Source organism: Stenella coeruleoalba (genome assembly GCF_951394435.1).
Source record: "Stenella coeruleoalba genome assembly, chromosome: 9".
NCBI lineage: Eukaryota > Metazoa > Chordata > Mammalia > Artiodactyla > Delphinidae > Stenella > Stenella coeruleoalba.
In genome coordinates this window covers 15,130,126-15,147,977 of record NC_137155.1, presented here as the reverse complement: position 1 = coordinate 15,147,977, position 17,852 = coordinate 15,130,126, and the positions used below count along the sequence as shown (strand labels likewise).

The 17,852-nt window shown below is 40.1% G+C and overlaps 1 protein-coding gene across 12 annotated transcripts in view; it reads right to left on the bottom strand.

The window, feature by feature from the left end:
• The window catches only part of NRCAM (neuronal cell adhesion molecule), a 318,457-nt gene that overhangs the window by 34,446 nt on the left and 266,159 nt on the right, over positions 1 to 17,852 (bottom strand). For 11 of the 12 annotated variants that reach the window (XM_079931531.1, XM_079931525.1, XM_079931532.1 and 8 more), the window contains 6 exons: positions 15,741 to 15,842; positions 9,236 to 9,433; positions 9,068 to 9,138; positions 7,842 to 8,067; positions 7,333 to 7,448; positions 5,791 to 5,995 (listed from right to left, as the gene is read on the bottom strand). In XM_079931531.1, coding sequence (XP_079787657.1) covers positions 5,791 to 5,995; positions 7,333 to 7,448; positions 7,842 to 8,067; positions 9,068 to 9,138; positions 9,236 to 9,433; positions 15,741 to 15,842 — 918 coding nt within the window. Of the gene's footprint in view, positions 1 to 5,790; positions 5,996 to 7,332; positions 7,449 to 7,841; positions 8,068 to 9,067; positions 9,139 to 9,235; positions 9,434 to 15,740; positions 15,843 to 17,596; positions 17,627 to 17,852 lie in introns of all 12 variants that reach the window. The other variant, XM_079931528.1, reaches the window with a different exon arrangement.

Sequence of the window (17,852 nt, the reverse complement as noted above, 5' to 3'; positions counted from 1 at the left end):
GATTAGATCTCCACAATCAACTTGATGTACCCTGCATCTGTGGAATACATGAATAGACAACGAATCATCCCAAATTGAGGAGGTGGACTTTGAGAGCAAGATTTATTATTTTTTCCCCTTTTCCTCTTTTTGTGTGTATGTGTATGCTTCTGTGTGAGATTCTGTCTGTATAGCTTTGCTTTCACCATTTGTCCTAGGGTTCTATCCGTCCGTTTTTTTCCTTAAAAAATGTTTTTTCTTAATAATTATTATTATTATTATTATTATTTGCGGTACGCGGGCTTCTCACTGTTGTGGTCTGTCCCGTTGCGGAGCACAGGCTTCAGACACGCAGGCTCAGCAGCCATGGCTCATGGGCCCAGCCGCTCCGCGGCATGTAGGATCTTCCCAGACCGCGGCGCGAACCCATGTCCCCTGCATCGGCAGGCGGACTCTCAACCACTGCGCCACCAGGGAAGCCCTATTTTTTATTTTAATGACTTTATTTTATTTTATCTTACTTTATTTTATCCTCTTTCTTCTTTCTTTTCTTTCTTTCTTCCTTCCTTCCCTCCTTCCTTCCTTCCTCCCTCTCTCTCTCTCTCTCTCTCTCCCTCTTTCTTTCTTTCTACTTTTTCTCCCTTTTATTCTGAGCCGTGTGGATGAAAGGCTCTTGGTGCTGCAGCCAGGAGTCAGTGCTGTGCCTCTGAGGTGGGAGAGCCAACTTCAGGACACTGGTCCACAAGAGACCTCCCAGCTCCACATAATATCAAATGGCAAAAATCTCCCAGAGATCTCCATCTCAACAGCAGCACCCAGCTTCACTCAACGACCAGCAAGCTACAGTGCTGGACACCCTATGCCAAACAACTAGCAAGACAGGAACACAACCCCACCCATTAGCAGAGAGGCTGCCCAAAATCATAATAAGTCCACAGACACCCCAAAACACACCACCAGACGTGGCCCTGCCCACCAGAAAGACAAGATCCAGCCTCATCCACCAGAACACAGGCACTAGTCCCCTCCACCAGGAAGCCTACACAACCCACTGAACAAACCTTAGCCAATGGGGACAGACACCAAAAACAACGGGAACTATGAATCTGCAGCCTGCAAAAAGGAGACCCCAAACACAGTAAGATAAGCAAAATGAGAAGACAGAGAAACACACAGCAGATGAAGGAGTAAGGTAAAAACCCACCAGACCTAACAAATGAAGAGGAAATAGGCAGTCTACCTGAAAAAGAATTCAGAATAATGATAGTAAAGATGATCCAAAATCTTGGAAATAGAATAGAGAAAATGCAAGAAACATTTAACAAGGACCTAGAAGAACTAAAGATGAAACAAGCAACGATGAACAACACAATAAATGAAATTAAAAATACTCTAGATGGGATCAATAGCAGAATAACTGAGGCAGAAGAACAGATAAGTGACCTGGAAGATAAAATAGTGGAAATAACTACTGTAGAGCAGAATAAAGAAAAAGGAATGAAAAGAACTGAGGACAGTCTCAGAGACCCCTGGGACAACATTAAACGCACCAACATTCGAATTAGAGGGGTTCCAGAAGAAGAAGAGAAAAAGAAAGGGACTGAGAAAATATTTGAAGAGACTATAGTTGAAACCTTCCCTAATATGGGAAAGGAAATAGTTAATCAAGTCCAGGAAGCGCAGAGAGTCCCACACAGGATAAATCCAAGGAGAAACACGCCAAGACACATATTAATCAAACTTTCAAAAATTAAATACAAAGAAAACATATTAAAAGCAGCAAGGGAAAAACAACAAATTACACACAAGGGAATCCCCATAAGGTTAACAGCTGATCTTTCAGCAGAAACTCTGCAAGCCAGAAGGGACTGGCAGGACATATTTAAAGTGATGAAGGAGAAAAACCTACAACCAAGATTACTCTACCCAGCAAGGATCTCATTCAGATTTGATGGAGAAATTAAAACCTTTACAGACAAGCAAAAGCTGAGAGAGTTCAGCACCACCAAACCAGCTTTACAACAAATGCTAAATGACCTTCTCTAGGCAAGAAACACAAGAGAAGGAAAAGACCTACAATAACAAACCCAAAACAATTAAGAAAATGGGAATAGGAACATACATATCAATAATTACCTTAAATGTAAATGGATTAAATGCTCCCACCAAAAGACAGAGACTGGTTGAATGGATACAAAAACAAGACCCATCTATATGCTGCCTACAAGAGACCCACTTCAGACCTAGGAACACATACAGACTGAAAGTGAGGGGATGGAAAAAGATATTCCATGCAAATGGAAACCAAAAGAAAGCTGGAGTAGCAATTCTCATATCAGACAAAATAGACTTTAAAATAAAGACTATTACAGGAGACAAAGAAGGACACTACATAATGATCAAGGGATCGATCCAAGAAGATATAACAATTGTAAATATTTATGCACCCAACATAGGAGCACTTCAATACATAAGGCAAATACTAACAGCCATAAAAGGGGAAATCGACAGTAACACATTCATAGTAGGGGACTTTAACACCCCACTTTCACCAATGGACAGATCATTCAAAATGAAAATAAAGAAGGAAACACAAGCTTTAAATGATACATTAAACAAGATGGACTTAATTGATATTTATAGGACATTCCATCCAAAAACAACAGAATATACATTTTTCTCAGGTGCTCATGGAACATTCTCCAGGAGAGATCATATCTTGGGTCACAAATCAAGCCTTGGTAAATTTAAGAAAACTGAAATTGTATCAAGTATCTTTTCTGACCACAGCACTATGAGACTAGATATCAATTACAGTAAAAGATCTGTAAAAAATACAAACACATGGAGGCTAAACAATACACTACTTAATAACCAAGAGATCACTGAAGAAATCAAAGAGGAAATCAAAAAATACCTAGAAACAAATTACAATGGAGACATGATGACCCGAAACCTATGGGATGCAGCAAAAGCAGTTCTAGGAGGGAAGTTTATAGCAGTACAATCCTACCTTATGAAACAGGAAACATCTCGAATAAACAACCTAACCTTGCACCGAAAGCAATTGGAGAACGAAGAACAGAAAAAAACCCAAAGTTAGCAGAAGGAAAGAAATCATAAAGATCAGATCAGAAATAAATGAAAAAGAAATGAATGAAATGATAGCAAAGATAAATAAAACTAAAAGCTGGTTCTTGGAGAAGATAAACAAAATTGATAAAGCATTAGCCAGACTCATCAAGAAAAAAAGGGAGAAGACTCAAATCAATAGAACTAGAAATGAAAAAGGAGAAGTAACAACTGACACTGCAGAAATACAAAAGATCATGAGAGATTACTACAAGCAACTCTATGCCAAAAAAATGGACAACCTGGAAGAAATGGACATATTCTTAGAAAAGCACAACCTGTCAAGACTGAATCAGGAAGAAACAGAAAATATGAACAGACCAATCACAGGAACTGAAATTGAAACTGTGATTAAAAATCTTCCAACAGACAAAAGCCCGGGACCAGATGGCTTCACAGGCGAATTCTATCAAACATTTAGAGAACAGCTAACTTCTATCCTTCTCAAACTCCTCCAAAATATAGCAGAGGGAGGAACACTCCCAAACTCATTCTACGAGGCCACCATCACCCTGACACCAAAACCAGACAAAGATGTCACAAAGAAAGAAAACTACAGGCCAATATCACTGATGAACATAGACGCAAAAATCCTCAACAAAATACTAGCAAACAGAATCCAACAGCACATTAAAAGGATCATACACCATGATCATGGGGTTTATTCCAGGAATGCAAGGATTGTTCAATATATGCAAATCAATCAATGTGATACACCATATTAACAAATTGAAGGAGAAAAACCATATGATCATCTCAATAGATGCAGAGAAAGCTTTTGACAAAATTCAACACCGATTTATGATAAAAACCCTGTAGAAAGTAGGCATAGAGGGAACTTTCCTCAACATAATAAAGGCCGTATATGACAAACCCACAGCCAACATCATCCTCAATGGTGAAAAACTGAAAGCATTTCCACTAAGATCAGGAAAAAGACAAGGTTGCCCACTCTCACCACTCTTATTCAACATAGTTTTGGAAGTTTTAGCCACAGCAATCAGAGAAGAAAAGGAAATAAAAGGAATCCAAATCGGAAAAGAAGTAAAGCTGTCACTGTTTGTAGATGACATGATTCTATATACAGAGAATCCTAAAGAGGCTACCAGAAAACTACTAGAGCTAATCAATGAATTTGGTAAAGTAGCAGGATACAAAATTAATGCACAGAAATCTCTGGCATTCCCATACACTAATGATGAAAAATCTGAAAGTGAAATCAGGAAAACACTCCCATTTACCATTGCAACAAAAAGAATAAAATATCTAGGAATAAACCTACCTAAGGAGACAAAACACCTGTATGCAGAAAATTATAAGACACTGATGAAAGAAATTAAAGATGATACAAATAGATGGAGAGATATACCATGTTCTTGGATTGGAAGAATCAACATTGTGAAAATGACTCTACTACCCAAAGCAATCTACAGATTCAATGCAATCCCTATCAAACTACCAATGGCATTTTTCACAGAACTAGAACAAAAAATTTCACAAGTTGTATGGAAACACAAAAGACCCTGAATAGCCAAAGCAATCTTGAGAACAAAAAACGGAGCTGGAGGAATCAGGCTCCTGGACTTCAGACTAGACTACAAAGCTACAGTAATCAAGACAGTATGGTACTGGCACAAAAACAGAAAGATAGATCAATGGAACAGGATAGAAAGTCCAGAGATAAACCCACACACATGTGGTCACCTTATCTTTGATAAAGGAGGCAGGAATGTAGAGTGGAGAAAGGACAGCCTCTTCAATAAGTGGTGCTGGGAAAACTGGACACATGTAAAAGTATGAAATTAGATCATTCCCTAACACCATTCACAAAAATAAACTCAAAATGGATTAAAGACCTAAATGTAAGGTCAGAAATTATCAAACTCTTAGAGGAAAACATAGGCAGAACACTCTATGACATAAATCACAGCAAGATCCTTTTTGACCCACCTCCCAGAGAAATGGAAATAAAAACAAAAATAAACAAATGGGACCTAATGAAACTAGAGGGGTGGGATAGGGAGGGCGGGAGAGAGGGAAATGCCAAGAGGGAAGAGATATGGGAACATATGCATATGTATAACTGATTCACTTTGTTATGAAGCAGAAACTGGCACACCATTGTAAAGTAATTATACTCCAATAAAGATGTAAAAAAAAAAAAGACAGGCTCAAGGATGTATTTTACTACATGGGGAATATAACCAATATTTTGTAATAACTGGAAATGGAAAGTAACATTTAAAAATTGTATAAAAATAGGGAATTCCCTGGTGGTCCAATGGTTAGGACTTGGTGTTTTCACTGTCAGGGCCCAGGTTCAATCCCTGGTCGGGGAACTAAGATTCTGCAAGCCATGCAGCTCAGCCAAAAAAAAAAGTTGTATAAAAATTTTAAAAAATTAAAAAAAAATTAGCAAGGTTTTTGACCGTGTGATTAACTGTGGAGAAAAATTTTAAGTGAAGTGAAAGGGGGTTTTAGGGAATCCTCTGAAGCCTTCCCCACACCCTCAGGCCCTAGATGAGCTGACACTCTGTCAGCTCTGTGTGTGCTGTGTTCATCTGTGGGAAAATCACATTTGGCTTCCAGAATATACTTTCTTTGGGGGCCCATCGGTCATGCAAAGTCTCTCAGGATGCACCACACGCTCCTAGGATCTCAGTGACACGCCCACCCTACCTCCTTCCGGGGTATTGAAGACCCTGTCGGGGCTGGCTGGGCCCTCCCCTTTCCCATTGACCACGCGGACATTCAGTGTGTAGTGGCTAAAGGGCTCCAGCCCAGGCAACATGCCATGAGTCTTGCTGCCCTGGAAAGTGAGGATCTTTTTCTCAATATGGCGTCTGTTTCTGGTTGATGAACTCTGTGCCTTCCAGTAGTAAATCTGAAACAGCAAGAGTAAAAGTCAGGGATGGACAACGGAGCCAACAGAATCCTCATGCTCACAAAATTAAAGTCTTATTATTATTTTTTTCCCCAGAAGTTTCCCTTGGTACACTTTAGACTAGTGGAACAACTGACAGATATCAATTCTGAGGCAAGTGAGTAGAAGGCATAGGTAATGAGGGAAATTAAGAAATTGTGATGAAGCTCGGTTATGCTATGTTGTTGGAGAAGTCTAAGTGAAATAAACCAAAGAAGTGAAACGGCATGAGACCCATACAGAAGGATTTAAGCGTCCTTTACTTGTGTAAAATATTCTAATGGTAAAAATTACTGCCCAATATTTATGTACTTTTCCAGGGTTAATACAACTTCATGTACAATATATCATTTAGTTTAATACTAAAAACCACAGTGAAGCTTTTATTATTACTATTCCTACAGTACAGAAGCGCCCCTGGGGTATCAAGAGGTAAGAAGACCCTCCACTTCAAGTCTAGGGCTTTCTCACTATGCCAAACTGCATCACTTAATTAAAAATACTTATTTTTTGGTATGAAATTGGAGACACAGATTTTGAAGAGATAAAGTGTTGATTAACTTCGGATAGAAATCCAGAACTATTGTTTACTAAGTCCTCTTAAAGTCATCTTAGGAGTTTAAAGGCACCTTCAAGAGAAATCAACATAAATACAGAATCTGGCAATCTTGGAGGAAGAAGAACCAAAAACCCAAAGTTGAACATGATGCAGTGCAAAATCCGACCTCTAGAGGTCAGGGTTTGACCAATCAAAGCCTTGACTGCCTTGGTAGATGTGAAAGTTCTTTGACCACCTCTCAATCAAAACTATGAATCGGTCTTTCTGTGCTTCCCAAGAACACAGATAACTGATGTTTATAAGAATGACTGAGTTGGAACTCTATGATCTTGAACTATAAACTATTTAAAACAAAAGTCTACATTGTTTTCTGGATAGTTTTGTTTGTTCAACACATAGTTTTGTTCGTTTAAAACCACAGTCAGTGTGGTTTTAAAGCTAGGTGCATTTCACTACATCCTAGTTTTTTGAACATTAGTTTCCCCCATTTCGTGCATGCGGTAACTGCTGAGTTGGCAGAATGCAGACTATCTGTGGGAAAAATGGAGAAAGAATTTTTTTCTCCCTTGGTGTGCAGTGAGATTTCGATCCAGCTCTAGCGGGGATGCTTCAGAGGTAGGCTTCCTGAGGCAGTACACCTGACGAACTCTCAAGGCCTCCTCCGGCCAAGCAAAGGGCGTCTGGCATTGGCCGACGGACTGTTTCTGAGAAAAGAACACGAAAGGTCTCTTTCACTTGCCCGATAGCCCTGCAGGTGTCCTCGGATACTTTTCAGAGGTACCGGGTCCCAGTGCACCTCGGCTAAGGTGCTGTTTACCACGTTTACGTGCACATTCCCGGGAGCCACCATTGGGACTAGGGAAAGATGAGAAAGGGGGGTAGAAGTATCAATGTCATTTTGAATTTCATGCAAAAACTGTCACCATCTCCTAATTTTGGCTTGAAACATGCCCCAGCCTGATTCTATGTATTATCAAGGATGGAGAATAGATGGGTTTTTTTTTTTTTTGAGCACTGTTCATTTGACTTTGTGAGAACAACATATCTTTTTAAAAAGTAATAGCTTTTAACATGCTGAACCTATTTTCTATGTAGCAGGCTGTTCAGATGCAGAAATGTTGAGCGAAATCATGGCTGCCTCCCATCCTCCCTCCCAATCTCAGCACCTCTGGACATGGCCTTGACTTGCACTTTGGTAAGTCTGTTTTGCTGGGGAAAAATAGACATGAAGTAGCATCAGGCACTTACGGTCTTCTCCAGAATGTCCCAGGACCACAGCTGGCTCTGGAGCAAAGCCCGCGTCGTTCAGGGCCTGAACTTTGATCAGGTATGGGACAAAGGTCGGGGTGCCTGAGACAATGTATTTGGATACATCTGCTACAACCATAGACGTCCATTCATCATCACCATCCTTCTGGCGCCAGCTAACTTTGTACTGAAGGCCTGGCCCATTAGATTCGAAACCATTCAAGGGCTACAAGAAAAGCCAGACCATCAGAGCTTATAAAACAGATCGGCGGTGCCATCTCTTACTGGAACGGCAAATTCAATTCCCAGACTTAAGACGGTGAGCACTGCGCCACCAAAGTACAAGCTATGAACAATTTTCTCCAGGGAACTTTTGTCCGTTTTTTTCACCTGTGATGAGATCCACAGCTTGTTTGGGATCAACATTTCAAAGGTGGTTAATCTCTATCTTGAAGTAGTAAAAACCACCTAGGCCTCTCAGATTCTGGCTCCACAGTCATGGGTAGGTGACATAAAACTTTCCAGGTATATTTTCCTTTATGTGCTCCTGGTTGTGTGACAGCACCTCACTGTCTATTTTACTTGGAGACTGAAATTGTGAACTACTTCTTTCTTTAAAAAAAAAAAAGAGATTGGCTTGTCATTCTATCCTGTTTCTACACGCATGTACGTATCTAAGTATATACAAACATGTATGTATCTAAGTATGGATGTATGGATCTATCTAGAATAAGTTTTAAAATCACACAAATAAATATATATTAATTTTCCAAGTCCAGAAAATAGAGACAGGCCAAAAAGAAAAAAGTAGAAGAAGTTGACTACTGGTACCTGTCTTCTAGATGGTTCTCTACGATGGTGACAACACAAGCTAGAATTTATTGAGCGCATTCTATGTGATAGGCACCGTTCTAAGTGCGTTATAAGTGCATTAACTCCTTTAATCTTACGAGGTTGGTTCACTGTTATTCCCATCACACAGATACACAGTAGAGATGGTAAAGAAATGCCTTAAAGTCACACAGTTACTAAGTGGCAAAGCTGGGATTTGTACCGTTCATTTTGGCTCCAAGGATCAAGCTTTTACCTACTACATGATTAATAAATATACGATATATGTATATATTCCAAAAAATGTGTGAAAGAGGATTTTAATACAGGTATTATTTAAAAACAACTTTTCTTTCCACTCTAAAATATAGTTGAATATTTCAGACATAGCTCACCTTCCACGTAATCACCAAATTATCCGGCTCTGATCCCAGCCCTTCCACAGCCGTGGGATTTTTATCTGGTTCTAGAAGTTAAACAGCCACATACTCGTAAACTTTGGTCTCTTGCAAACAGTGGAAAACCCTTCTATTTTATTTCATATCACAGAAGTCGTGCTTTACCTGCAGCTTTAGTCAAATACTGCTCAGATGCCTCGCTGGGCAAGCTCCTTCCCAGGCTGTTTACTGCCATCACTCGGAAGGAATAGTTGACATAGGGCGACAACTTCAGCTGGGCTGTGGTCTGAGCTCCAGGGACTTCAGTTTGGTGATGCCACAGCCCCGGCTCATGCATTGCATCTTCATATTCAATGATGAATTCTGGCCACAGCACACACACACAACAAATCCAAGACATGAATTCAGTCACCCAATGGTAGGTTGCGAGGATAACGAACAGGACAATCTTAACAAGAGCAGCTGAACATGAATTATCTCACTTTCAAGAAAAATTCACTAGAATATTTTGATTTCAGAAGCCTAGTGTCCTCAACACTTAAGCAAATCCAATAAGAGTATGCTTTCTCTAGCATGCTGAGTTTAGCTCCTTAAAATTGTTTAGAAGTGACCCACATATTCCTAGGAAAGTTTAAACATACGAAAAGATGATTGATTTTTTCATAACAGGAGATGTTACGTGAAATACAGAGAGATACCTTCTCCCACCAAAAAAACTGGCAAAATCAAATGTTTAACACACTTTGCGAACTATGACAAAGGGAAACAATCATTCTCATACTTTGTGGGAAGTGTAAATTGGTACAACTTCTATAGAGGACAATTCAGAACATCTAACAATATTTAGATATTTAGATAACTCAGAGACCCTTTGACTCAGAAATTGTGCTTCCAGCAATTTATTTTGAACAAATGTGCTCATGAATATGTTCGAAGGCACTTGAAAAAGAATCCACATGGCAGCATTGTTTGCAACTGAAACAACCTAATTGCAAACAATTGTTCATCAATAGGACACTGATGAACCTAAATGTTCATCAATAGGACACTGATTAAATAAATTATGATGCATCCACACAATGGAATATTCTGCAGCTGTAAAAAATGAATAGGGCTGCTCCGCATGTACTGAAACAGAATGATTTCTAAAATATATTGTTAAGTGAAACCAAGTAGGGTTTAGAACATAATCCAGTGTGTGCTGGATACTACAGTTGTATAAAAATAAAAAGATTTACTATAACATATACACATACACATACGCTTGAAAGTACATGTGTTACCTCTTGGAGAATACACACTGTAACACTGGTGTCACCAGAGGAATTGAGAATCAGGGGTGGGAGGAAGACTTAATTTCCAGTGCATACCTACCCTCTTGTCTCTCTTAAAATTTTGTGGTATGTACATGTTTTACCCTTGTAAAAAATAAGTATTTATTTGAAACGATGTATGCACCCCAATGTTCATTGCAGCACTATGTACAATAAGCCAAGATATGGAAGCAACCTAAATGTCCATCGACAGATGAATGGATAAAGAAGATGTTGCACATACATACAATGGAATGTTACTCAGCCATAAAAAGAATGAAATAATGCCACCTGCAGCAACATGGATGGACTAGAGATGATCATATTAAGTGAATTAAGCCAGGCAGAGAAAGACAAATATCATACGATATTGCATATATGTGGAATCTAAAAGAAAATGATAAAAATGAACTTATATACAAAACAGAAATAGAGGGCTTCCCTGGTGGCGCAGTGGTTGAGAGTCCACCTGCCGATGCAGGGGACACGGGTTCGTGCCCCGGTGCTGCGGAGTGGCTAGGCCCGTGAGCCATGGCCGCTGAGCCTGCGCGTCCGGAGCCTGTGCTCCGCAATGGGAGAGGCCACAACAGTGAGAGGCCCGTGTACCACAAAAAAAGCAAAACAAACAACAAAAAAAAACAAAACACCAAAATAGACACACAGACATAGAAAACAAACTTGTGGTTACCAGAGGGGAAAGGTAGGGGGAGGGATAAATGAGGAGCTTGGGATTAACATATACACACTACTGTATATAAAAGAGATAACCAACAAGGACCTACTGTATAGCAGAGGGAACTATGCTCAATATTTTGTAATAACCTAAAAAGAAGAAGAATGTCAAAAAAATATATGTATAACTGAATCACTTTGCTGTAAACCTGAAACTAATACAACATTGTAAATCAACTATACTTCAATAAAAAAAAAGAAATGCAAAAAATAGGTATTTAGATATTCATTAATTGCCTACTACATGCCATGTACCATGATATGAACTAAAGGTACAAAGATGAACTAGAAATATGTGTTGCAATGCTCGGAAGCTCAGCACTTAGAGTTCTCCTTCTAATCTATGTTAATTTGCTGGTGATCTCCAGTTTCATAAACTGATGACCTTCACATTTATATCTTCAGCCCCTATCTCTCCCCAGAACTGCAGACTTGGATACTTAATTGCCTACTCAAGAATTCCACTTGTTTGTCTAGTACAGTATCTCAAATTGGATGTGACCAAGACTCATTTTGCTCTTTACCCCAACTGGTAGTGACAACTCAGGTCAAAACCTTGAAGTCCTTCTTGGCTTTCTCCTTCTCTTACTCTCAATAGACCTGTTGGCTGTACCTTTAAAATATATTCAAAATCTCAGCTTACCATTTCTCAGCTCCTCCATCCCTATAAGCCTATTCCAGGTCACCAAGATCTCTTGTGAGAATTATTGCATAACCTCCTAGCTCACAAGTTCCCAAACTTTCTTAGTTCATGGTGTGCTTAGTGTCTCAGTAATTTTTTTCATGGCTCCCTTAGGTCAAAAGAAATACCTAACATCTCTGTGTATTAAGGAGTTAGGTCTATATAATCTAATAAGTGTTTATGTCTTAAAATCTACTGGGCACCGCATAACTTGTCCAACCCTGTAAACAGATTTGACACCACCTTCCTCATTTCCTGTTTCACACTTATTTTCACATGGTACTTGCTTTTTATCACCACAAAGGCTTTGCGGAGATATGACACTGTCACAGTGTGATGTAGCACTATCAATACTGAAACTGTGAACTGCCTCCAGCTAGTATTTCATGGGGTGTCTGAGAGATGTCACTGTGTTTTTTAAAAACCAAAATTTTGGGGCTTCCCTGGTGGCTCAGCAGTTAAGAATCCACCTGCCAATGCAGGGGACACGGGTTCGAGCCCTGGGCCAGGAAGATCCCACATGCCATGGAGCAACTAAGCCCGTGTGCCACAACTACTGAGCCTGCGCTCTAGAGCCCATGAGCCACAACTACTGAGCCCATGTTCCACAACTACTGAAGCCTGCATGCCTAGAGCCCGTGCTCCGTAACAAGAGAAGCCACCGCAATGAGAAGCCTGCGCACCACAAGGAAGAGTAGCCCCTGCTCACCACAACAAGAGAAAGCCTGTGCGCAGCAACGAAGACCCAACTCAGCCAAAAAATAAAATTAAATTAAAAAAATAAAACCCAAAATTTAAAAATCAAAAACTTAATATCTGGAGGCACCTCTGAGGTTTGCTGACGTTCTGCATGGTATTTCAACGCATGGTTTGAGAACTGTAGTTCTGCTGGGTCTCCCCACTCTCCCTCTTATTCCTCTCTAGACCATTTTCAATAGAATAGCCAGTGTGATCCATTCCTCTACTTCAGGGGTCCCCAACCCCTGGGCTGTGGACCGATACTGGTCCATGGCTTGTTAGGCAGGCAAGTGAAGCTTCATCTGCCGCTCCCCATTGCTTGCATTACCGCCTGAACCATGGCTCACATTACCGCCTGAACCATCCCCCCTCTCCCCCTCCGTGGAAAAACACTTCCATGAAGCTAGTCCCTGGTGCCAAAAAGACTGGGGACCACTGCTCTACTTAAATCCCTCCAATTCCTTCCCAACCCCTACAAGGGCCTACAAGGCCCTGCACAGTGCACATCTCACTCCACCCACCAACTCTTTGCCTCTTTGACCTTCTCTCCTACTTCACTTCTTCTTGTTTCACTCCAGCCAGCCACAGTGGCTTCCGAGAGACATGCTCCTGTCTCAGGGGCTTTGCTTTGCTCTCCCTGGAAAGGTCTTCCTTCAGTTAACTGCATAGTGCTTTCACTACCTCTCTCCTCATGTCTTTATTGACATACTCAAATGTTACCTTCTTTTTAAAAATTTATTATTTTTTTAACTGGAGTATAGTTGATTCACAGTATTGTGTTAGTTTCAGGCGTATAGCAAAGTGATTTGGTTATACATAAATAAATGTATATAACTATATTCTTTTTCCCCATTCTTTTCCTTTATAGTTTATTACAATATATTGAATATAGCTTCCTGTGCTATACAGTAAATCCTTGTTTGGTAGTACACATCTGTTAATCCCAAATTCCTAATTTATTCCTCCTCCCCTTCCCCTGTGGTAACCATAAGTTTGTTTTCTATGTCTATGAGTCTAGTTTTATTTTATAAATTAGTTCATTTGCACTATTTATTAGATTCCACATATAAGGGATATCATATAATATTTGTCTTTCTCCATCTTACTTCACTTAGTATGATACTTTCTAGGTCCATCCATGTTGCTGCAAATGGCATGATTTCATTCTTTTTTATGGCTGAGTAGTATTCCACTGTATATATGTACCACATCTTCTTTACCCATTCATGTGTTGATGGACACTTAGGTTGCGCCTGTGTCTCGGCTATTGTAGACAGTGCCACTGTGAACTTCGGGATGCATGTATCTTTTTGAATTACAGCTTTCATTTTTCCTGGATATATGCCCAGGGGTGGGATTGCTGGATCATCTGGTAACTCTATTTTCACTTTTTTAAGGAACCTCCATACTGTTTTGCATACGAATGTTACCTTCTTAAGGTAGCCTTTCCTGACCACCCTGTTTGTAATTATACCCCTGACCCTCATATTCTTTACTCTCCTTCTCCTGCTTTGTTCTTTGCATGGCCTAAACATGGACACACACATAACCATGTGAATAGACACATGTGTGTTTGACTCCTCTTGGAAGCAGATGCAGAGATAGAACTAAATGTGTAGGAGATTTATTTGGGAAAGAGTCCATGGAAGACAAAAGAGACAGAAAGCAGGAGATGGCAGGGAAGATCTTCAGACCGTAATGCAGGTCTGACGTCTGAGAAAGGAGAGGGGAAGGAGGTGTGTGTGGAAAAAGCCTCAGATTCCAATACAGATAGATTCAGCCAGGTCAGCAAGGAGCCCCAGAGTGGAGTTCTGCAGGAGGCATGGCTGAATCTAGGACCCTCGCTGTGCTCAGTCCCTGGACTAGCTCAGGAAGAGAGGGGTCTCATGGGAATGCTGCAGCTGATCCCTAGGGAGGGGGCAGCAGATGGAGCCTGTTGTTGACATTCCTTGTAGTGGGTTCTCTCTTAAAAGGAGATCTGAGTAGTGTGTGTGTGTATACACACATACACACACACACACACACACACACACACACATATACATATATATAATGACATTATACACAATAACGTAACATGTATTAATTTTATCTTATTTGTGTCCTCAATTAAAATATAAACTTCATATGGGCAGAGATTTTTGATTGTTTTGTTTTAGAAGAATGCCTGGTACATAATAGGTATTCAATAAATGTCTGTTGAATGAATGAACGAACAAAAGAGTAGAAATGCCTTGAAATCTAATGGTATCATTTTAACATGGGTAAAAATTAGAGTCTCCAAGCATCCTCACCAGCTAAATCTGGCTAATGTACTGAATGAACTGGAAGATTCAGCATGAATGAATACATGTTCTGATCAAGGACCAAAAACTCCACTGAGAAAGGAACACCACCAAAGAACACAAGATAGAGAGGACGCTTTTGTTTACTTTCATTGGATCTAGTCTGCTTTACCAGCAGGTGCAACAAATCAATACGCACATCACTTCAGCAGTATCTTAGGTCATCACTGGAAAGGAATTGAGTCTTCCTGCAGTATACACCTGAAGGTAGTAATATATTACAGACTTGTGTCTACTCTCTTAAGTACCTTTTTGGTTTTAAAACGTATAAGCTTATCTATAGTCTAATTTTACTAAGCTCTTCCAGTACCTTTATAGCATGGTCCCTCACCTGATTTTATTCTCTAAGCTGATGTCATCAAGGTGAGGAGGTGACACTGGTGACTGTGCCACTTTATAGCCAGGGCTAACGGGAAGAAAGAGACCTGATGTCTACCCCCAGTTCTGTTAACAACTGTGGCTTTGAAAAGTCACTTTACTCACCAAGTCTCAATTTCCTAATAGCTAGACTGGTCCTTCTATTGTTTTCTCCTATATTAATGGGCAAAATGAATAACTTGCAATACATCTTCCTACTGTGGTAGAAATTGAAAGTGATTCTATGGATCTTAAACACAAAATGATAGTGTATTTGCTTAATTAACATCTTCAGCAATTAATTAGTGTCCCAAACCAGAAGTCGTAACCAGGAATAACTCCAGTGCTGAATAACAGAACATAAATAACTGTTTTGATTCTATTAGCAATGAAGCAGAGAATGCCAGCAAATATCTTTTGCAAGGAATTTCAATTACATGGGATACAGTGCTTTGAAAATAATCATTAAGTTTATCAGTGAAAAAGCAAATGACACCACATACTTGAAATAGGGCTATTGTTGTCATCGCCTGGGGTCCATGACAGCTGAACACTCCTGTCTAGTTGATCCGTCAATTCTAAGTCAAAGGGAGGATTTGGGACATCTGTAGACCAAACACACACATCATAGTTAACCGCCCGACCTTAGGAGGTTCTCCTTTACTCATGATACTATTCTCGAAGGGGACTTTTAAAGACACAGCACACGTAATGGCCAGTGAGCATGCAACTGAAAGGAAATGAAAACAGCTGAGGCTGCTGGGAACACACATGCACACCCAAGAGAACCCCTCAATGAGCTCTGCTTGTTTCTCTTTGAAATGAAACTAAATCCCTTGTCACCAAAGCCAGGGGAGGACATGTATGGTTCTCCAGCACTCTCAGTGCGTGTCTTCTCATAAACATAGAGGAGCACAAACAGGAAAAATAATACGGAAGCTGAATTTCTAATAAATGGGAAATAGAGAATGGGAAATGCTGAAAAACAAATACAGGCAGATGTACATACTATTAAAAGAAGATGCAAGTGTTCTTTCTGAAACATGCTGAATTACAGATTTGGGGGCACCTGGAGAATATTTGTATTTTTAAGGGAATTCTAAAATTGATGCCATGCAGGTAGCCCTCGGCATGCAACCTTATGTGGATGTTCAGTATAAGTCAGTCAGGCATACGGGGAGGTGTGTTTAGTCTCAGAGGACACCAGGGTACAGATGCTTGTTGGGACGAAGGTGTCTGAGGAGCATGTCTGCCTCTTCTAATGGTGCTTCTGAGATCTAGAGAGTTAAAGTTCCCCCTGGGTCTTTTCCTGACCTTGCTCTTGGCAGTAACTCTGGTTCTTGGGGGAACCAGAGGCCATAGAAAAATATAAGCACTTCTTTCCTACCAGTAAAGAAGCAGTAAATGTCTACAAAGGACAGGTCTTCTACAGCATAATCCATAATACTATGTAACATCCAGCTGAGTTTTCACCACAAAATTAATTTTTGTATTTATATGTTGAATAAACATGAGGGTTCTTTAATTAAAAAGATTTCGGGAAAAAAATTGATTTAACTTCCCGACTCAGAAAAATCATGCTACGTGAAAGTGTCCTCCTTTTCGTCTTTCTTTAGTGATTTATCTTCTGTGAACACAGTGAGTTGGTGGTTTTCTTTGATAGAAAGGTCAAATGTTGTATTAAGCATCCATTGTTTTCCTATGTAAATTTCTTGAAAATGGAATCCCCAAACAACATTTAGTTTTCCAGAACAATTTTTTTTTTTTTTGCGGTACGCGGGCCTCTCACTGTTGTGGCCTCTCCCGTTGCGGAGCACAGGCTCTGGACGCGCAGGCTCAGCGGCCATGGCTCACGGGCCCAGCCACTCTGCGGCATGTGGGATCTTCCCGGACCGGGGCAGGAACCCGCGTCCCCTGCATCGGCAGGCGGACTCTCAACCACTGCTCCACCAGGGAAGCTCCACAACAACTTTTAATCGATTGAAATGAAAACCTAAGTTGTGGAATGATATTTGAAATTGCTTTTTCAGTCTGTAAAATATGGACGATCGCTTTTGAAAAAGCACTATGCTACTTTACAAGGAAATGCTGTCAAAGAGGGACTTTCAGCGAATGAAATGACTTTGCAATAACACATGAAATACTTGGAAGCGAGTGGCAATATATTCAGTGAAAAGTTCCCGAATTATAATGAAGAGATGATTTATAGCAGTAAATGGACAAAACGGCAGAACACCTGACAGAGCCCTTTTCCTTAAAGAAACACAATGACATGATAGAGAAAAGAAAGTAACGGACTTCTTCTGTACGTGTGAAATTGTTTGAAAGAAAACAGAGAAAAGGACTCATATTAGTTTACCGTAAATGGGAGCTGGAGTTGGAGTGGGAGCTAGAAAGGACAGTAATATAAAGGAGTTTAATCAAAATTAGTAGTGGACAGATATAATATAGCACAAGAAGACAAAGACTGAGCATGATTAAGATTATAAAACTGAGCCTTATGCTTAGCTGTGAGACACAGCATCGATAAACATGCAGTAACAACATAGAGGGAAAACCCCTTCGACTTTAAATAAAGGTAGATCATTTCCCCCCAGTTTTCTCATAAAAATATC